This window comes from Haliaeetus albicilla, chromosome 12 (assembly GCF_947461875.1).
Source record: "Haliaeetus albicilla chromosome 12, bHalAlb1.1, whole genome shotgun sequence".
NCBI classification, from domain to species: domain Eukaryota; kingdom Metazoa; phylum Chordata; class Aves; order Accipitriformes; family Accipitridae; genus Haliaeetus; species Haliaeetus albicilla.
Window position 1 is genome coordinate 8,801,237 of NC_091494.1, and position 21,978 is coordinate 8,823,214.

General features: G+C 37.0%; 1 protein-coding gene across 6 annotated transcripts in view; it reads left to right on the top strand.

The window, feature by feature from the left end:
* The window catches only part of HERC1 (HECT and RLD domain containing E3 ubiquitin protein ligase family member 1), a 110,546-nt gene that overhangs the window by 37,652 nt on the left and 50,916 nt on the right, over nt 1-21,978 (top strand). For 5 of the 6 annotated variants that reach the window (XM_069797948.1, XM_069797953.1, XM_069797950.1 and 2 more), the window contains exons 14-25: nt 122-343; nt 1,550-1,702; nt 1,883-2,015; nt 2,512-2,703; nt 3,874-4,095; nt 4,989-5,162; nt 6,879-6,993; nt 7,087-7,207; nt 9,353-9,524; nt 12,711-13,017; nt 14,388-14,508; nt 14,789-14,840. In XM_069797948.1, coding sequence (XP_069654049.1) covers nt 122-343; nt 1,550-1,702; nt 1,883-2,015; nt 2,512-2,703; nt 3,874-4,095; nt 4,989-5,162; nt 6,879-6,993; nt 7,087-7,207; nt 9,353-9,524; nt 12,711-13,017; nt 14,388-14,508; nt 14,789-14,840 — 1,984 coding nt within the window. The remainder of the gene's footprint in view (nt 1-121; nt 344-1,549; nt 1,703-1,882; nt 2,016-2,511; nt 2,704-3,873; nt 4,096-4,988; nt 5,163-6,878; nt 6,994-7,086; nt 7,208-9,352; nt 9,525-12,710; nt 13,018-14,387; nt 14,509-14,788; nt 14,841-21,978) is intronic. The other variant, XM_069797952.1, reaches the window with a different exon arrangement.

The following is a 21,978-nucleotide window of genomic DNA, read 5'->3' on the forward strand; positions in this document are numbered from 1 at the left end:
TTTTCATATCTTACTAGAATATTTTTACTGCATAACTATGCCTGATGTTTTTTTCTTCTTGGCTCATTATTTTGTCTTCATTAACAAAGAAAGTTTATTGTGTCTAAACATTTTTCTTTAGAGAATGCAATTGGATATTATTCTGACAAGCTTGCAGGATCACACCCATGTAGCTTCCCTGCTTGGCTATAGCTCACCATCTGATGCCACAGAAACTTCCTCATTATGTATCAGCTATGGAAATCTCTCTGATCAAACATATGCTGTCCAGAGTAGTCATCCGGATACTCATCTAGCTGAAATCCTAATGAAGACTCTTCTAAGAAATTTGGGATTTTATACAGTATGTATAGGCCTTGTATTTATTATTTTTTTAAAATGGTAATGAATTTTGAATACTTGGAAGGGTTAAAAGTTTTTCCCCACTTTCAGAAAATGGTGCTCTTTTTGTTTAGATAAAGTAGTAGTGCCATATTTATTTGTCCTGAAGTGGACTAAAATCAGTTAAATAATTTCTAACATTATGGTTCTGATACTGTTATAGTGGTATTTGTTGTTTAACTTGGCTTATGTAAATGTAGATGGTTTCATATCAGACTAAAGTATTTCATTGCTCTTACTTTGGCTTCAAAAATTTTTGGAAGATAGAATGTAATCCATCAAGTAGATTGTATGGAACCCTTTTTGTCAGTATAATCTCAGCCACCAGAGAAAGATAGGCAGACACCAGAAACGTGAATCTGTTTAATTAACTTTGTTAGGGTAACTACCTTATAATAGTGCAGCAAGTACAGGTCAGCTATCTTATTATACATAATAGTGTGTCAAACAGATTGTTGTTCTTAGAAAGTTTAGGGGAGTGTAAGAGCAAGTAACTGACTGGCCCTTTTTATTTAACTAGCCAGTTAAATATAACAGTGAAAAGAAATTGGAGATTTTTACTTGTCTGGCATAGTATCCCTAGCTCCTGATGGTGAGGGTTGCTAGTTTTTTATTCTTTTTCTCTAGACCTCCACCAGACATTTAGATTGAGCTATCTGCTTTGAATTTTCTACTTGAAACTAACTCAGTTTTTTCAGTAGATTTCAGAATGAAGTCAAGCAGCCATCTACCTTCTGCTCCTTTTGTTGCCATCCTAGATAATGCAAGGAAGGATTCTAATCTGAAACCTATCAGCCCACAATAAATTCTAAACGGTTATTACTTATTTTAACATACTGTGATTTGGGGGCAGGGTGGGGAATAAGTTCTTTCATCCAGTTATCCATGGTGAGTTGAACAAAAAATATTTCTGCATCAGAAAATACCCTTTTTTGGAATAGAAAAGTTCGCCTGACAGCTATCACAATCACTACTGTGATATTCTAAATGATTGTAATTTCAAGTTTGGTTATCCCATAATCCACTTGGCATTATCTGATTTCTTCGATAATTACAGGTGCACATGGTAGAAGTAAAAAAAGCTTCTTTGTAAGATTATAGTAAAGTATTATAGCATTTGAAGGCAGAATTAATTGTTCTTTTTTTCCCCCGCTTTTTGTCTTAATAGGACCAAGCCTTTGGAGAACTGGAAAAAAACAGTGATAAATTTTTACTGGGTACATCATCATCGGAAAACAGCCAACCTGCTCATCTTCATGAGCTTTTATGTTCACTGCAGAAACAATTGCTGGCTTATTGCCACATCAACAGTGTTAGTGAGGTGTGTGCCCTTATTTTTATCATTTGGGGGGGGGGAATTAATTCAATATGCATAAACACCAGAATGTTGTAAGGTCCCTGTTGAAAATCTTCTGAATATTTGAAAGCTAAACTGATTTAAATAATTAACCCCTTAAATACATTTACAGAATTATTCTTAGGTATGTTTGTTTCCTTCCAGAATTCCAGCAGTGTGGCACTGCTTCACAAACACCTTCAGCTTTTATTGCCTCATGCTACAGATATCTATTCCCGTTCTGCAACACTGCTTAAGGAAAGCTCTTGGAATGGTAGTGTTGGGGAAAAACTGAGAGGTAAATATTCGTGGAAAAATCAGTAATGGTGGCTCCGTAAGCTCAGGGCAGTTCTTATTTGTTTAGATTTGAATAATAAAATACCTTATTTTCCCTCAATCTGATAAAGTAGACATCCCAAGCTTCCCCCAAAGGAGGAGATTAAGTATGTACCCAAGGGTAGCAACTGGTTCATGTTTTCGATAGAACATCTTGCATACAGAAAAAATACAGAATAGAGAGGATATTGTGTCTCTGCATTATTGTTTCAGTTTCGTTAGTTCTAGATTTCTCTCTTTAAAAGTACATTTTTTCTGATATTACTGAAAAATGTGAAAGTAAAATATGGAATAGATTAATAATTACTAAACAAACCCCTCAATTCAATATGTACAGTTGAGACATTTTGAGACAGCTGAGCGATTTTTATGCAGTTCTTTCTGACTTGTTAAATTGTGCTTGGAATATAATTGTATAGCTATAAGTATAATTCAGAATTATTTTTTTTTCTCTGTAGGTGTAATTTATGTGTCGGCTGCTGGTAGTATGCTCTCTCAGATTGTCAACTCACTATTGTTACTACCAGTATCAGTAGCTCGGCCTTTGTTGAGTTACCTGCTAGATCTGTTGCCACCTTTAGATCGCCTTAATAGACTGTTACCTGCTGCAGCCCTTTTAGAAGATCAGGAATTACAGTGGCCACTTCATGGTAAGTGTAATAGCTAACACACTTTTAATATGAAAAATAAAGAGTGGCATGTCACCTTTTTGAAGTGGAAATTTAACTTTCCCCTTTAAGATGGCTTTGTTTTTTTTAAGCTAGGCATCTTGCTACGTCTCCTTTTTCAAATTCCTAAATGTGTTAACATCCCTTGCCATGAAATATTTTGAGCTGCAGGCAAACTTCTTTATTCTGTCAACCCAGAATGTTTATTGACTTGAGTGGGAATCCAAGAGCTCTATGGGAAATACATATATTGAACTGAAAATACTAAGTTTGTAATACATGAAAATACCATTCTTTACTTGTAAAAGAAAAGCTGATTTTAGAATCATGGAATATCTCAAGTTGGAAAGGACCCATAAAGATAGTTGAGTCCAACTCCTTGCAGTACTACATAAAACTAAACCATATGACTAAGAGTGTTGCCCAGAAGCTCTTGAACTCTGACAGGCGTGGTACCGTGACCACTTCCTGAGGGACTCTGATCCAGTGACCGACCACCCTCTCAGTGAAGAATCTTTTCATAATGTCTAATCTGAACTTCCCCTGACTAGTAGATAATTTTGTCGTGATCTATTTATTTTCATTTCCAAATTTTACTTTTGCTTTCCATTTTGTAGTGTAATAGAATTTTAACTTAAAATCATGAATTACTTGCTAACTTCCTGAACATGTGCCACCAGATATTTCTGGTGCCAATGAAATAGAAATATAAAGAAAGAGGTAAAGTGACTGAAATTTGTGATAGGAGGTGCTATACTTATTTGCCATTCATTGGATTTTTCATTAATGTTTTTGGCAAAATTTTCTGCTTTAATTGAGTGCTGTTATCTATACATGTTTATCAGAACACAAAGAAATATGTATTGGACAAAAAAGGTGCTTGGGCAGAGCCTAAAACAGCCTTTACTTCATTGAATATGAACAGTTGTACCATGAATGGTGATGGCCTCTGCTGCTGCTGAGGTTGTAATGTTAAGCGATCTCTTTGTCCTAACTGCTGTTTCTTCAGTTTAAGATTGTTGTCTGAGGGGCAAATCTGCTATTAACTGGGAAATATTAACAAGATCTGCCATTAATTTTACTAATTTTGGAATTGTTTTTAACATCTGGGCAACAGTGACTAATTTGACTATTCATTGCTAATACTTTTAGGTGGACCTGAATTAATTGATCCTGCTGGAGTGCCCTTACCACAGCCTGCCCAGTCTTGGGTATGGCTTGTTGATCTAGAGAGAACTGTAGCTTTGCTTATTGGGCGGTGTCTTGGTGGCATGCTTCAAGGACCTCCAGTGTCCCCTGAGGAACAAGATACAGCCTATTGGTTGAAAACTCCACTTTTCAGTGACGGAGTGGAAATGGATATTCCTCATTTAGGTAAGCTGTTAAATGCAAGTGTCTAATTGTTATTGTAAATATTTGTGTTCAGTTTTGAAATTTCTGATGATGTTTGAATAAGTCTGTGTACTTAGGGTTTGTCTTTCAGCATTCTCGTCTATTTATCTAGTAATACAAAAAGTTGGAAAACGGGTATTTAAGTATATGCTGCAGTTCACAAACGGTCTTGGAAATGCATGTGGAAGAAAAAAACCGTGCAGTTTCTTAGTGAAAGAAGCAACACAGGCTTCACTGGGTTAATTTTAAGTGTTTTACTCTTAGATGCTGGGCATTTAACAGACACACCAGGGGCTCCACTGTTAATGTTAATTATTGAAAAAGATTATCTTAAATTGTATTCTACTTACAAAGTGGAATTTTTATTAATTAGAAATAATACTATTAACAACAAACTTCAATCCTTCTAATCTACCAGAAGTGCTAACAGGACTCCGCATTAGTATTTCAAGTCATCCCTTCCTATCTGAATAATGCACCTGCTTCTGCTTCTCTGTGGCCTGTTGCTCTTAGTTGATATCTCCTTCTTCTTCTGATGCTGAGTAGATGACTTCAAGACCTACTTACAAGACATAATAATTTGAAATGAGTCCATACAATAATTGCAAGTGTATGGCTATATAGTTCAGGTAGAATTAATGATACAGAATTACGCTATTGAAGCGGAGTTGGATCTTCATAGGTTTTATGTAAATTGTAACTCTAAGTGACTTTTTTCCTTACCTAACGTGAGTTTGTAGTCGAACAATGAGATGTCTTAATTTCTTTTTTTAAGTGAAGTGGAGAGTGAAAGCTGTTTTATACACTTTTAGATTGATGCATGTAATCCTCAAAATTTTCAGAGTTTAATTTCTTAGGTATTTCCCTTCTGTTAGACAAATGCATGAGCTCCTTATTAGAAGTGGCCCTATCTGGAAATGAGGAACAGAAGCCATTTGATTATAAGCTGAGACCTGAGATTACAGTCTACGTTGATTTGGCCTTGGGTTGTACAAAAGAGCCAGCAAGGAGCCTTTGGATCAGTATGCAAGACTATGCTGTTAGTAAAGGTAAGATGTTGAAAATAGATACGTGTGCGCGTGTGTGTGTTAAAAGCACATTACATGCTCCAAATACACGCCTAGCAGAATCCTGTATTTTCTTTGCCAACGACTTTTAATTCTGCAACATGATAAACTTAATTTATTGTCATGTTCCACAATCTTTCTTTTGCTTTTTCTGTTATTTATTTTTGACATTGATTCCAGTGATTGACAAACATGTAGTTCAATGTTCTTTTTCCTTCCAAACTAGAAAAAAGAGACTCTTGTTTGCTTACTCAGTTGTTGGTGTTTCTGTTTTCCTAGTAGAACAGGGTGAAACTTGGAATTAAAAAGAAAAATTGATGGGGAGGAGATGGGGGAAGGCAAAGTAACTTGCAAAATATGTTAGGAATGGCATGAAGGGGTAAGTCATCTTTTGTTTTTCAAGTCTCTGGGAGGCTGGTCTTAGACTATTAATGGTTCTGCATGCTTATTATCTAAAATCTGGGTTTCTGCTCAAGCAACCTTCCCAGGTCTCCTTTTAATAAGATCCACTAAGCATTGCAGTTGTACTGTAACTCTCTGCTGGATCCAGAGATAGTTTTCTGTAGCTCTGGCAAAGCTAGGCCAGACCAAGAAGACAGCAAATGGCATTGTGTGCCTGTTGAGAGCAACAGAGAGAATTCTGTTGCAGAATTCCACAGAAGTAGGAATTCCAGTAAAAAATGCTGATTGTCTGTTTACAAAATCTGAGATGAACAGGCTAATTTGTATTATTTTGGTTAGGAATTGGGTGTTTTAGAAGTCGATGTGGTTCTGCTCAGTTCACAATACAAGGTGACTGAAAGTTGTATGGTGATGGTTAGCATAGCATCAAATGGAAAGTAATAGAACTTGCTAAGGAGCAGGTATGTTAGACTAAACTGTATGTGGCCAGGTAAGTTTTTGTGATTTCTAAAGCAGTTTGCAAGGATTCACAGATAGTATTTAATTGAAAAAGATATTATGAAGATATTTGTAAGGAAGTGGTAAAGTAATTTCCACCCCCCACCCCCATGAAAAATTACAGTGCCTTGTGGAGGTTTGCTTAGCAGTTTGGTATTTTTATACTAGAACAGTATTACCTTTGTAATGGTTCTTTTTAAAGTAGGGAAAAACTATTTTTAAATGAAAAGGTCAGTTTCTGAATATACTGGTCAAACCTTAATTTTGAGACCTGGCAATGTCTCTTGTTAATATTGGCAGTGAAGCTTGTGCTTAAGCTTGTGCTTATGTTAATAGTTGGCTTTCCTACTGGAGATAAGGCTTTTTCATCATAAGTGAGTCTGCAAAGTAATTCTCGAGTGTGGTTTCAACCACGTGTAAAAGAGCAGAAAGCCTCAAATGTGGTGTGTTTCTAAAGAAGTTCCATGTAAATCAGTGGCTCGGTAAAGAGAAGAGTTCCAGTTCAGTATCCGTGCTTTAAAGAGAGGTTGCACCCTAAGTTCAGCTCTTGGAGTCTCTGGTGGCACTTTGTGTGCATACCCTTGGCTGGCTGTTAGACTTAAGTGCCTTAAGCAGACCAAAACACGTTTGTCTGAAGCAGTGTACTTATGTGTTATTGATGTTAAACTTATTTCTTAAGCATTAAAACTACTTCTAAATTTAAAGACTTAAATGGGTAAAGATTTTTTTAATGTCATTGAAAATATGTTTGTTTGTTGGAAACCATAGCCAGTTTTGATGAACCCTTTCTATTTTCAGATTGGGATACTGCAACTTTAAGTAATGAATCACTCCTAGATACTGTGTCCAGATTTGTTCTTGCAGCACTTCTGAAACATACAAGTTTACTTAGCCAAGCTTGTGGTGAGAGCAGGCAAGTAACTTAAACCTGCTTTTAAAAGTTCAACTTCAATTTTTTCAAGAAAGTTTGTATGATTTTTTTCTGGTTTGGGTCTCTTTTTTGTAGGTACCAGCCTGGCAAAGCCTTGGCAGAAGTGTACCGTTGTGTATATAAAGTACGGAGTCGCTTACTTGCCTGCAAGAACATGGAACTTATTCAGACTAGTTCATCATCGAGAGACAGATGGGTGAGACTGTAAATCTTTTTTCAGTTCTTCAGGCTTTACTGTGTATTAAGAAAATATTACATTATGTTAGTTTCATATATGTTGCTGGCATTTTTGTTCTACCTTGTTGAAAAACTTTCAGGAGTTTTTAAATGCAAGTGGACAATGTATAATTAGTCGTCCATTAATCTGTAGTACACGTGATATTAAATCAGCTGAAACAAACCACTGACTGACAATATTTGACTCAAGCACATCCTGAAGCCTAGTTTTACCTGTAAACATAGCATGCTGTACCATAGAAGCCTACAACTTAGATGTAGATTGCTTAGCTGTGTTGATCAGGCCACAGCTTAGTCTGGCTGCCATCCCTGAATCCAGCTGAGTTATCTGGGCCTCTAATCTCTGTCCCTTTCAGCACCTCTCTCTTCCCCTTCCCTGCCTTACCCCTTTCTCCTTCCTCCCTGGCCAAATTCTTCTCTTAGGACTAACATTACCTTAAGGCTACTTGTCCTTGTCAGCCCTACATGAATGTTAGACATGATAGGACTGGGCCTGAAACTAGCATGATGGCAAATTCTGAATCATTTTATTAAGCTAGGTCAGAATTGATGATGGAAGTATTCATTGAGTTACTCAGGGCTGGGGACTTTAGGCATTACAAGGTTGTCCTTAAAGTAGGATGAGGGTTTATCCAGTAGAATTTTTAGTTGCTGTTTACAATCTATAGGTGGGATATTTTTAATCAAAGAAATTTTCATGTGACATCAGGATTATGAGGCTTTTTAGTAATATTGTAAAGCACTAGTCATGCTTTTTAAAATTGTGTAGGTCTCTGTCCTCCTTTTAATTAATATCAAGGGGATACGTGCCTTTGCCTCTTCCTTTCTCGTGGTAGGGGTCTAATATCTGCAAGAGATTCAGCACTTCTGAATGCATTGGATGTAGTGTGTGTACACAGGACAGTATACATACATTGATTCATGGTTCTCTGGTTTACCAAGCATAGACAGGGTGGTTGTTTTGTACACATGTAATAAATCTGTTGCTTCATGTTCATGTTGTAGCTGTTGTGTGTGCTCACAGTCAAGTACTCTGTGTGCAGTAAGTTCCATTACTGCTGGAAATCCTCAAGCTTATTGGGCGGATGCAGTACAGCAAATCTAAACGTATGCAGTAGATTTGTCGCTTTAGGGAGATCTCAGATTTAATACTATTGGGAAAAAATAGCTAGTTTGCATTTGGACAGTATACACAGGCTTACTGGTAGAATGACGAGAACAAATAAGAGGCGCCAGAAAAATGGTGACCATGATCTGCTGCTACCAAGATCTTCTGTTTTTTTGGAAAGGAAAACTGCCAGGAGAGGGCAGATGAATTATGCTGGTGGGATGTGTATGTCCCAAGATTTGTACAATTAATTACCTTCTGAAGTATTCTAAAACCTCTAATCTAACTATGATTTATATGTAAAGCTTTGCCTTCTTGAAGGCTTCAGTCTGAAGCTGTTTCTTGCATTGGAAAATTGTCTATTAGGTAGTCAGTATTTTGCTGGTCAGCACTTATATCCTCAAATTGAAGGAAAGCATCAACCCAAATATATCCACTCAATCAAAAAGATTTTTTAAATTCAAATCCTAAGAATATTATTCTTCTTGTGCAGCTCATGTGCTAATCTTTGATCTTAGGGTATGCATCTGTTTAATTTCATTGAAATAAAAGGGAGGAAAAGAACTGCAAATTCAGGATTGTTAAGAATAAAAATGAGAACATATTTGGTATCGCTTTAAGTAACAAAATCTTGTCCATCGAAGTAAGTTTTATCATATTCATGCCCTTTAAAAAGGGAGAAGATTTTATGAAACAACAGCACATGGTTCCTAAAGGCTTTGATGCTGAAGAGTCCAAGTTTGACAATAGAGTCTAAGCATTACAAGGAGACATTTTTCTGAAAATAATCTGAGGAACAGTTATTAAAGGAAAATTAAATTTTCCAACTTATGTATTTAAAGCCTTGAATGTAAACAGCTGTCTGTTGTTTATTTCACACAATATCGAAAGTATCTTTTTGATAGGAAAAAAACCTTATTAAATACCTATGTCCTTTTCTGTTCATCTTTTGTTTTGGTGAGAATTAATTTCACTGTATTTTTTTTTTTTATCAAGATGTTAGATAACCAAGAATCTGCTGATATTGATACTCAAGAACATTCTTTTACTCGTACAATTGATGAAGAAGCGGAAATGGAGGAGCAGGCAGAACGTGACAGAGAAGAAGGACATCCAGAACAAGAAGATGAAGAAGAGGAAAGAGAACATGAAGTTATGACAGCTGGTAGTAAGTATTAGTTATATGTGTCAAGAATGTAGTATGCTTTGGAAGGAAAGTATATTTTTCTCTCCAAGGTAAAATGAAGACATTATTTAAAAGATTGTGAAAGATTTGTCTGCACAAACATTGTGAGAAGTTTATTTTTATAAAATTGTGTAGTGCTTTTATTGGGTCAGAAATGCCTTTTGTTACAAGGGAATGTGAATACTAGGCAAGTAGACTGCCTTTCTGGGCAATGCTCAGGGTATCTGACCTGTACCAACAGTTCTTATATGCACTGTCTACAAGACTAATAGGTTTCATATTGCTTTCTCTAAACTTCTATCCAGTAGATCTCTGAGTTTTCATCAGTATTTCTATATAGAATTTTTGCTGTGTTTGTATGTGTTAATCTTATATGTAATAAGCTTTGAAGAGTAATAGAATCACAGAATGGTTTGGGTTGGAAGGGACCTTAAAGATCATCTAGTTCCAACCCCCCTGCCATGGGCAGGGACACCTTCCACTAGACCAGGCTGCTCAAGTCCCATCCAACCTGGCCTTAAAAAATTCCAGGGATGGGGCAGCCACAACCTCTCTGGACAACCTGTCCCCATGCTTCACCACCATCACAGTGAAGAACTTCTTCCTTACCTCTAATCTACATCTACCCTCTTTCACTTTATAGCCATTACCCCTTGTCCTATCACTACACACCCTTGTCAAAAGTCCCTCTCCAGCTTTCCTGTAGGCCCCCTTTAGGTACTAGAAGGCAGCTGTAAGGTCTCCCTGGAGCCTTCTCTTCTCCAGGCTGAACAACCCCAGCTCCCTCAGCCTCTCTTCACAGGAGAGGTGCTCCAGCCCTCCTCTGGACTTGCTCCAACAGGTCCATGTCCTTCTTATGTTGGGGGCCCCAGAGCTGTATTCAGTACTCCAGGTGGAGTCTCATGAGAGTGCAGTAGAGGGGCAGAATCACCTCCTTCGGCCTGCTGGTCATGCTGCTTTTGATGCAGTCCAGGATACAGTTGGCTTTCTGGGCTGCAAGCACACATTGCTGGGTCATGTTGAGCTTCTCCTCAGCAAACACCCCCAAGTCCTCCTCTGGGGTGCTTTAAATGCTTGAGGTTGCCCCGACCCATGTGCAGGACCTTGCAGTTGGCCTTGTTGAACTTCAGGAGGCTCACACGGGCCCACCTCTCAAGCCTGTCAAGGTCCCTCTGGATGGCATCCCTTCCTTCCAGCGTGTCGACCGCACCACACAGCTTGGTGTCATCGGCAAACTTGCCGAGGGTGCGCTCAATCCCGCTGTCCATGTCGCCGACAAAGATGTTAAACAGCGCCGGTCCCAATATGGACCCCTGAGGAACGCCACTTATCACTGGTCTCCACTCGGACATCCAGCTGTTGACCGCAACTCTTTGAGTGCGACCATCCAGACAATTCCTTATCCACCAAGTGGTCCATCTGTCCAATCTATGTCTCTCCAATTTAGAGACAAGGATGTTGTGCGGGACAGTGTCAGATGCTTTGCACAAGTCCAGGTAGATGACATCAGTTGCTCTTCCCTAATCCACCAACGTTGTAACCCCGTCATAGAAGGCCACCAGATTTGTCAGGCAGGATTCGCCCTTAGTGAAGCCATGTAGGCTGTTGCCAATCATCTTGTTTTCCATGTGTCTCAGCAGAGTTTCCAGGAGGATCCGCCCCTTGATCTTGCCAGGCACAGAGGTGAGACTGACTGGCCTGTAGTTCCCTGGGTCTTCCTTTTCCCCCCTTTTTAAAAATGGGTGTTATGTTTCCCCTTTTCCAGTCAGTGGGAACTTCCCCGGACTGCCACGACTTCTCAAATATGATGGATAGTGGCTTAGCTACTTCATCCGCCAGTTCCCTCAGGACCCGTGGATGCACCTCATCAGGTCCCGTGGACTTGCATACCTTCAGGTTCACTAGATGGTCTCGAACCTGATCTTCCACTATGATGGGCAGTTCTTCATTCTCCCAGTCCCTTGTCGTTGCCTTCTGCATCCTGGGCAGTGTGGCTGGAGCACTTGCCAGGGAAGACTGAGGCAAAACAGTCATTGAGTACCTCACCCTTCTGCATGTCCCAGGTAACCAGGCCCCTGTTTCCTTCTGGAGAGGACCCCCATTTTCCCTAGTCTTCCTTTTATCACTGACATACCTACAGAAGCTTTTCTTGTTGTCCTTGACGTCCCTGGCCAGATTTAGTTCTATCAGGGCTTTGGCTTTCCTAACTGATCCCTGGCTGAAAGCGTATTACAGAGTTAAAGTGCACAATCACGAGATGATTTATGGTTCTAGAAGGTGTACATGTGTTACCTGTTCAGTAGATGCAATATGCTTTTGCTGCTTGATACGCAGTTATCGTGGGCAAATGCTTAGTGTTCTCAAATTCTACCTGGACAGGGTTTCTGGATACAGTAAAGGAAAGGTATCCAGAAATATGCAGACAGACAGTAGTGTTACGTGCACAAATAAGTAGGAATATGATGACTCTTATTGAAGATCTTAAGAGATGTTGATCCTGACATGCAGAGTTCAGTTTGTGTCTTTGGTGTCTTGCTGCCTCTGTTAACATCATTGAAGGAAGTGTTTGGATTACCTTTGCATTTCCAAAGGGGAACTGAACTTTAAAACGATTAAGTCAAGAGCTTTAGGTCTTTGGACAGAGGTGATGTGGTCTCTCGCACAGCTTCTTTAGAAGAATCTGGTACTTAAGATAAATTAAGTAACATGAAGGCTAAGAATTTTGATAGGATCTTCATTGTACTGGCCAAAACAAATAAAAGCCTGAAACTGTTTCAGTATTGAATTACAGATATGCTGGTGTCTGGAATACAGATTTACAGAAGCATTACCTTGTATGCATCTGCTAAAAGGCAAACATGAAATAATCTCTTTCTTTGCTATCTGAACATGAGTTGGGTTGCAGTAAGACACTGAAAGAGTGTTTAGTGTTCTGTCAAATAGCGTTGTCCTCTTCATTTAAATATTAACATTGTATAAATGCTTTGTTCAACCTGTTTGTGTGACTTCTTTTATAGCTTTGTATTACTAATCTGTCATTTTATTGTTGGAAAAATCTTTGTTGTTCTTTGTACTGGGGCAGGTTTTGGCCCAAGATGTAGATGAATGTTTAATTCTATGTAGTTTTGTCTAGAAGTTAAGACTTTCTTTTTGTGTTGCGTGTTACAGAAATATTTCAATGTTTCCTATCAGCCCGTGAAGTAGCTCGCAGTCGGGATCGAGATAGGATGAACACTGGGACAGGGACTAGACTTGATGATCCACCTCCTCAGTCTCAGCAGGAACGAAGAATCAGCACTGATCTGACAGAAGGTCAAGATGTGTATACTGCTGCATGCAACTCTGTGATCCACAGATGTGCCTTGTTGATCTTGGGAGTAAGCCCTGTTATTGAGGAGCTCCAGAAACGAAGGGAGGATGGACAGTTACAGCAACCTCCCTCTGCTACTTCTGAGGGGATTGGACTCATGACAAGGTGGGGTTTGCTGACTGCTTAGAATAGTTAACTCTTCTCTGCTTCCTTTATAATTGATTAAATAACCTCAGTTTTTCTCTGAGGCTTCTTAGAACTTTTTTTAAAGGAAGTTTTTTGCCTAGAGCAATGTTATGTTTTTGTTGAGAATAGTGATTTTTCTCAATATTCTTTGTCCACATTAACTAAACCTCAAGAAGAGTTTTATTCTGTGTGGACCGTATTTACTTTTCAAAGTTGGGTTTAGTGATAAATAGTAATGAAGTCCAGATCATCAGTTATACAGATAATCTGAGGTAATTGGAAAAATTGGTTTTTTCCTAAAATTTGTTCATGTGTTTGGATTTTATTATTACCATACTTGTATTATCTTGAACTTTATCAATGTCCTATATAGTAGTGTCCAAAAAAAATTCGTAGGACATGTATAAAAGCAAAAGTTTCAAAGACTATTATGAAAAAAGCGTCATTCATGATTGATTTTTAAAAATATTTCTAACATATTGACATGTGTAAGACACTGTTAGGTATAGGAGAATAACAAATTAAAGCCAGACAGCTCATTGAATTGGAGAAGTGTATAATTTAAATAGTGTAAGTACTTCATAATGTGTTTTAATTTTCATAACCTGAGATATTCTTGGTAACACAGTTTTATTCTAAACTTGACCCTTTTAAACTTTTATTCTAGACATCTTTGTGTGTGTGTGTATTGGAACATAACACAGGAATTGTGTAGCTGATGCTACTAGTGAACTCCTGAGTCTACTTAAGCTTCTAGCATACAGAAACTCTGTTCTGATACTTTAAATGAAGATATTGACGGGGAGTTCAGAGGGAGATTATATATATTCAGTACCCTTTTATTCTTTTTGCCTCTTTTTGGAAATCTAGTCCCTAAAGCATGGGTGGCTGCCTCTGTTGTTGTCAAAGTGGCTTTCATCTCCAGCATATCAACTTTAGGATGCATTTTATGGGTGGGTTTTTAATAAGTTCAGTGCTTTTTCACCCACTTACTCTGTCTCTGTTTTCTTGTCCTCTCAGCTCAGAAGTGTTTCTGTATATTGTATGTAATACTTACCAAGGCACTTGAATGATCAGTCATTTGAGGTTGCCATTTGTTCAGTTGACCAATAAGGGTGTTAAGAAGTAACAAAGTTTACTAATACCCTTTTTAAGCATAATTGAAGCCATCAGACCACTTGTTTCCTCTTTGGTGTGGTCTTGTGATGTTCTGTGGTAGTCTGCTCCCAAATAAAACTGTGGTACCTGCTAAATTTGACTAGCAACTCTTACTTTTGCCTAATACCAGTATTTTCTTTCTCTGTGTGTGTGTGCACGCACACGCACAAATGTGTGTGCACCTCAAGCAGGAGTGAAAGTCTTACTGCAGAAAGTCGCTCAATCCATGCAAACTCAAACTACAGACTGATGAAGTCAAGAAGTGAATCTGATTTATCTCAGCCAGAATCAGATGAGGAAGGTTATTCACTGGTAAGTAAACTAGCATTATGTATTTAGAGATTGTCAATGTAATATTTAGATGGGAAGTACACCTTAAACATTTGTTTAGTACTGTGTTTCAGTACTTTAGTTTCTCTTCTAATAACTGCCATTATTAAGAGAAAATAATAGTAAAAAACCAGTTGAAATTATTATAGCTCTGTTAACTTTCTCACTTTTATGGGTGAAGGATGCATTTTAAATACTCAAATATTATGCACCACATAAGTTCACCTAAAGAAATGAGACTTTTATTAATCTTTTAATGTAGAGTGGAAGACGAAATGTTGATTTGGATTTGGCATCATCACACAGAAAGAGGGGTAAGTTTAATTGTTTACCTAGTGAATATTGACCTGATAAATGTATTAGTATTTCTTAATTTAAAATGTATTAGCAGTTAAATACAGTACATAATGGCAATCAGGATGTTAAAACTGAGTATTTAAAAATAACATTTAAAATAATTATTACCTACTGTTTGTTGTGCTAGGTTCTGTTGCTTTGTGGCTTGGTTATAGTATTTCCTAGGTTCTAGAACTGCAATGCCCTTTTGAAGCAAGTGAGGATTTATTTGAGGTCAAGTGAATTAGGAACTTTCACTCTGTTTTCACTCACGTGACTTCAGGAAGAAAAAGTTGGCAGAGAATTTCAAGTGGAATGCTCTGTTCTTGTGTCCACAATGAACTTTTACCATAAAATGTGCTTGAACTTGAAGAATTTGTATCCAGAAAATACAGCTTCAATTTTTGCATCCTCAACACCAGCACACCTACAGAACCAAGCAACCACTTCTGCCATTGCCCCAATATAAATCCGGTTTTTAGCTCTTGTACTGCTTTTTGTTGCTGCTTCATTCTGGGGAATCTCAATGAGCTTCTTCACAGAAGGTAGTGGAGGGAGCAAACGATGTTTGCTTACAGAGAGACCAAAAAGTCCCACTTCACTCTGGATGATGCAGAGTTGCTGCTAGAATCATGACTTATGTCCATTGTATCTGTAAAAATCTTGGGAAGAGGTTAACAGGAATTAGGCTGAGTTATGATATGCCTTAATTGCAGAAGCCTAAATACTGTTAGGTAGTGTAAGAGTTCTAGTTGGATAGCCTTCATCATTAAGCAGAGTACTGAGAGGTTGCATCCTTTTTAAAGTCTTTTGGAATTGTAAAACATTAAATGGCAGCACCCATTACACTTCAATTTTTAAATAATGTGGAAAGGATTTCACTGTACACAGATGATCACTTGAACAAGTTGAGCAAGTAAAGAAGTTTACTAGAGCTGTTCAACAGTGACAGCAGGATGTTTGTTGGCATTCTCAGTGTTAGAAGATCTGATAGCCTCTCTCAGCACTCTGATCTGCAGCATATTCTTTGAAGTCACCATTTTTAGCTTTGCCATTAATCTGACACAGAACTCTGCACTTGCTTTTCTCTATATCCTAAAGGCAATCCAGGAAATCATCTTGGTTTAGATCTGAGATACAATATATCTTATGGACTTATGGTTCGTGAACTGTTGGTTAGACTGATGAGGTTGTTTTGGCCATGGGCTCCAGGAAATGAGGAATAACGCAAGAATAGACTTTATCAACCAACCAGTCTATTAGAAGCTTTTTATTACAGAAGAAGGTTCTGCACCAGGTGTGTAACACTGAGGAGAAACAGGGGTAAATGCAGTTGATCTATCCAGAACCTGAAGAAGCTCAAGTAGCTCATTTGCAGACTGAACACTGTGACAACATGTACCGATACCAGTTTTCTGGTACTGGAGGACTTATTTGCTGTCCCATGGTACTTAAAGATTTTTTTTTTTTTGTCTGGTTTTGGCAACTGGGAGTTAGTCAACACACAATAATGAAAACTTTTCTCCTTGTGCTGGATGATATGTATGACAGTTTTGGTTGATACTCAGTACCAGACTAATCCAGTGAATGCAGGGTGCATTTACAGGGAAACATTCCTGATACTTATATCAAGGTCAGGAAAAGATCTACAAAGATCTGTGTGATCAAGTGGATGAGCTATATTCAGCTCAGTGCTATTTAAGGTCTTTCATTTCTTATGAAATGTCTGGTTTTGTGAATCCTAGTTATCTTCTAGAACTGAAGCATGCCCCGGTGTTTGGTGAAGATGTAACTTGCAGCCATTTCGGATTGTCCACCCCTTGTAACATAGCCAGCACACTGAAGTGCTAGAGATACTGCAGTGTCTATCAAGGATGTTTTGACTGGTAAAACTCCTTCAGTTTCATCTTTGTTCTTGTGATATGCTGTGACTAATAGAGGGGACATTTATATTCACTGTTACCTCAGCTTGAAGAACAGGAGAAATCTGAATTCTTAAAGCATATTCACATTATGCTGTGCTCCGTCCCGAGTTGCTGGCAAAAGAGATTAAGGAATTCAGTCAGAATGAGCTATCTGCATTTGAATTTGCTACATTTGTTAAGAATTGAAGGATTAGAAAAAAGCCTAGTTTCCTGTTTTTGGCAAGTAAACCGCTGTAGAAGAGAGGACCTACAGAAGACTACAGCATTGTTCCTCATGATGTTCTGCAGCTGGATTTTTAAGTGCCACCAAAGTCAGATTCCACTGAAGCAACCATTAGACATTTTTATGAGAAACAAACAGCATATTTTTATTTGTTAGGGGGTTTTTTGAGACGTTCTTTCTATATTCAGGTTTATACCTTGTGCTCCTAGGACTTCCACATATGATCTGCTTTTTAGTGGAAGATATGGAAGGTTTTATGTTCCTCTAAATGAGGAGAAGGAGAGGAAGGAAACAAATGCCATATAGATGCTAGAGAAGATCTCTGTTTTGAGTGCAGAGGATAGTTCTGCATTACAGCAGAAGTATACGTGGGAAACACTTCTCAAATTGCAATTAATGTAAAACCTCCTGTTTTGTCTTGTCTCTATATCTACAAAACAGCAGTAACCATTGTTGCTTTAAGGGACTTAGAGCTGAACTTTTCAAATTTTTGTTGGATTGAATGTAGAGTTGACAGTGTTAGGTGGGAAAGAACAAGTGGAGTCTTACAGAAGAACCATAGGAACTGCAAGAACCACTTCTCATTTCTTTCGGTTGAAGTTTATTATTCAAAAAAATCAATCATGTTTCCTTTTAACATGTAGTTTTTAGAATAATATCTTACTGCAGTTTGCAGTAGTCTCTTGAAAATATTTGTTCTCTTAAGTGCATCTCCATAAACTGTGTGAAGGAAGTTGGCAAACAGAGCTAATCGGAAAGCAAGGTTTTTTCCTTTTATCACCATTCTTTTTTTCCTGTAGGCTGTGCTATTTTGGAGACTTAATAGGTAATTTTCACTAAAAAAAAGTTCCTTAATATATGGGCATGAGGTTCCTTCCATCTCTTCTTAACAAGTTGACTAGAATTTAACCACACTACTTCTTACAGAACTGTGGCCACACATGATGTTTCCAGCTGAGCTTTTGTAGGGTTAATTTATCCTCAGCTATAGTCTATGCAGAGTATTTGATCCTTGCAAAGTTGTTAAAAGAATGTAGTGTTTATAGGGTGTTGGTAAGTGGTTCTTTTGTAACAGGCAAGAGAGTAATTCCCTCTGGAGTGGATTGGCTTATTTTAGAACTTCTGTTTATTGAGTGCAGCAACTTGTTATTCAAATTCAGATCACATTTCCTTGATAATTAAATCTCACTATTGGTTATAGTCTGATTTTTGTGCTATGAAAGCTGTTCCTATTCATAAGTTGCAATGTAGAAAACTAGCAGTAGAAAAACTACTGATAATGTAAGTTGTTCCTATGGTCTTGCAGATGAGTATGGAAAAAAAGCATTCTCTTTTTACTTAATTAACATCTTAGCCACTCAGTCCAATCTTTAATCTAATTGCATTCTTTATTTATTGTATCTGTTCAGAAATATGATTGTGGTATTCCTACTTCAGCCTGAGGATCCTTTGAGTATCTTGTGCCTTGCTATTATTTAGTTATTTCTGAATTGGTAAACTTTTCCTTCCATTCCTGCAGAAAAAGTCTGTTTTCAAGACTTTTGCCATAAGGGGTGATGAGCACATTATTATTTTCCCCTAATATCTAAGCCCTTTGGGGTTTTTTTGTTGCTTAGATTAATCTTTTTCAATTTTGCAGAGCAAGAGAGTATGCCTCAAAATATTGTACCTGTCCTGTACAGTACCAGCAGGATACTGTACACTGCATTAGATACGTAACAGTAAAGAATGTGTATTTAGCAGTGCAATCATAAACATAGTTGCAGACAGGTAAATGAGAGTCCTCCAGTCTTGGGTTTTCTTACTTCACATAAATTTTAATTCAGTGAATTTCAGTGTGCTTGTGTGTACTGTAGTACTTTACTAACACAGATGGGCAATTGAAAAAAGCAGCAACTTAAATAAAATCCAAATTAAATTGAAATAATTTTGTGTACCTGTAATAATACAAGTTCTGCATTTTGGAATTGAAAGATCTTGTTTGAGTAAGGGATGTAAACATGTCTCAGTGTATTCATATAACTGTGTTAAAGGGAATATATTTTTTTCCCCTGAAAAAAAGGTGGAGAATTTAGAAAGTCTTTTACCTAGGCTGTACTAATTCAAAACAAGACTAAATTTTTTTTTCCCCAGACTTTGCTCCTTGACATATTGTTGTATTTATTGAGAAGAGACTGATCATTTAAGTCTAAGTCAGAATAATATGAGGAATAGATTTTATGAATATGTTACCTTCTGTTTCAAATGTCTGCTTTTGTCTTCTGATTCTTGTGTGGTGTAGTGTATTTACTCCTTTTTGGCCAGTTGAGCCCCAGAAAAAAGAAGAGCTTCAAGCAAGTAACTGATGGCATGTTTATTTTTTTGTCTCTATAGCTTCCCTACATATTTTATGTTTTATGAAGTGTGTATTGCAGCTGTGCCACATTCATTTAGAAAACTCATTATTACAAGCTGGCTTATAAGGACAAATAAACTTTTTTTTTTTTTTTTTACTGTAAGCTTAAAGTTTATTCTTATGTGCAGTTCTATTCATGTGATTGTAGAGGCTTATGGAAGTACTAAGCTGCAATCAATTCTGTGTAATTGATATTACACAGAATCAAGCTAAGCTCTAAAATACAATCATACTTTTGATTCTTCTGTTGATATTTAACATCTTCAATGAAAAAAAAATTTACTTTGTTGTAGATTTGTGTGCCCTAATCCTTAAATGTTTTTAATTCTGAAGTATACTACTTTGACTTCTGATATTTTTGTTTTTAAACTATACTTTTAGTTATAACTTGTCTTGTTTTGCATTTAATCTGTATCTCATAATTGTTGGAATTTTCTCCTAATTTGAAACAATTTTAAATTGTTCTTACATTTAAATGTTCTTGCATTTAATACTAAAATGATTAGCTAAGACCTCATCTTTTTTCAAATATGAAATAGTTTAGGTTTTTATTAATATATGGTGGGGTTTTTTTCTTGTAAGATTGGTTGACTATCAAAACTAAATTTTCTCGTGATGTTCTATTAATCCTTGGAAGGTATCCTTTAGCTTATGATTTAAGACATTGGACTTGCTTTTTGTTTCTTTAAAAATCCTTTGATTCTGTGCTGTGCTTCATAGTGGCGTAGTGTAGGACAGGTAGAGGATAGGAAGCTAATGTCACTTTGGAGTGCTTTAAGCTCTCCTGCTGTTCAAAGACTGTAGGGCTTAAGGAGGCTTTTGAAATAGTTGTTGCTATGTAGGCAACATTTTGTGGGCTTGGTAATAAAATAGCTATGCTTCCTGTAGGTAATCTGAGGCTTCATTTATCCTCTCCGTTGGGCTCTGTTCACCGTGCATATGCTAGGAAACTCCTTCCTACGTGAAACTATTTTAGCACCTTTTTATTCTACTGTGTCCTATTTATCTTGTTTCTCACCTGCCACTTCAGCATATAATTTAGTTTTTAATAGAGAGCTTTAAAACAAGTATTATAAGAATTAATATTAAAATTAAAGATAAGGTGGTATCTGTCTTTACTTTTGTTTTAAATATTGTTGCCAGGTATAAATTGTAAAATTGAGTAACATAATTTCTTTAAATTCTTTCATAGTAAACATGACAAAATAGGTAGTTCTCTGTAAACCAGGTAATATCACTGTGTTACATAAACCAGCCGAAATTAGTAAATCAGATTGCACTTTGAAAAGTAGTGTTTCAACTTAATCTTTGCATTACCCAAAATAAATTTGTGTGTGTGTATTTTTGTCAAATCCCTAATATGACCTAAGTACTGTGATGGTTCTTTCTGAAGCCATTGCAATATGTTTAGTAGCAAGTGTAAGGAATACCATGCAAACACACATGAAGACTATTTACAGAAAAGGAAATGGGATGTGAACAGGTTTTCATAATTTACAGCCCTGACAATTAAATTTTTTGGCAACTAAGTGGAGACTACCTAATTTACAAAGGAAAAGCAAAATTTCACAGTATTTTAAATGAGTTGCATGAATGTACAAATTGTGACCTGCAAGTGCAGATTAGTTGACAGAATAATAGCTTTTTGTCTTTACCTCAGGAAAAGAATTGGTGTAGAATGGTTGCTAGGAGAGTTGTCCTAAGTTCAAAAACTGATGTATCTGTCTTTCCTTGTTCCTATGAGCAGCTGCTTACAGAGGTGCTGCAGGTAGGCAGTGTTTGAAGGAGGTCCTGAAACTACTATGTGGCTGTTACCATTGGAACTCAGCCTCAGTGATGAAAGCAAGCTTTCGACAGATGAATTTCTATGAATTTTTGTGACTTTTTCCTGAAAATGGCTATGTTTAATAATGTCTGAGGCTGATACTCTGGAGACAGATTTTGAAAACTGAATTGTTAATGTAGATTTGTATGAGTACTGTGAATGAGTTGTGAGTCTCTAAATGATATCTGTAGCTCATTGTGCACAAGAGAGATAAGTATTTAAAAATTCTATGTAGATTATTTAAGATAGTTCAAACTAAAATTTCAAAGTGAATTTAAACATACATTAGGTTTCCACATAGGTCTCCAGACATTAACTATCTATAGAGATGGAAAGTTCTTTTGTGCAATACCCTCTTGTAATATCTTGCATAGCTCCAAATCAGCTAACAGCATTTACAAAAATAATAAAATACCAACTTCTGTGTTGATATGTGTATTTAACTGATGCAAATCAGTTAACTACTGATGAAGGTATAACTTTAGTGACATTGCATTCACTTGTGTCAGGGATGGAGTTCTAGCAAAACTCTTTTGGAAATGAGATCAAATATATGGTGATAAATAAGTTCCAGTGCTGCAAATTGATGACTGATGCTCATTTGAAGAAGTACACTTATTAGTGATGGTAAAGTTTCAGGTAGTGTAATGACATGCTGATGTAAGAGGAAATACTTGAAAATAGACTTGTAAAATTGCCAGATGACAAAGATATAGTTCTAATACATGCTGTAGATAGTATTTAATAT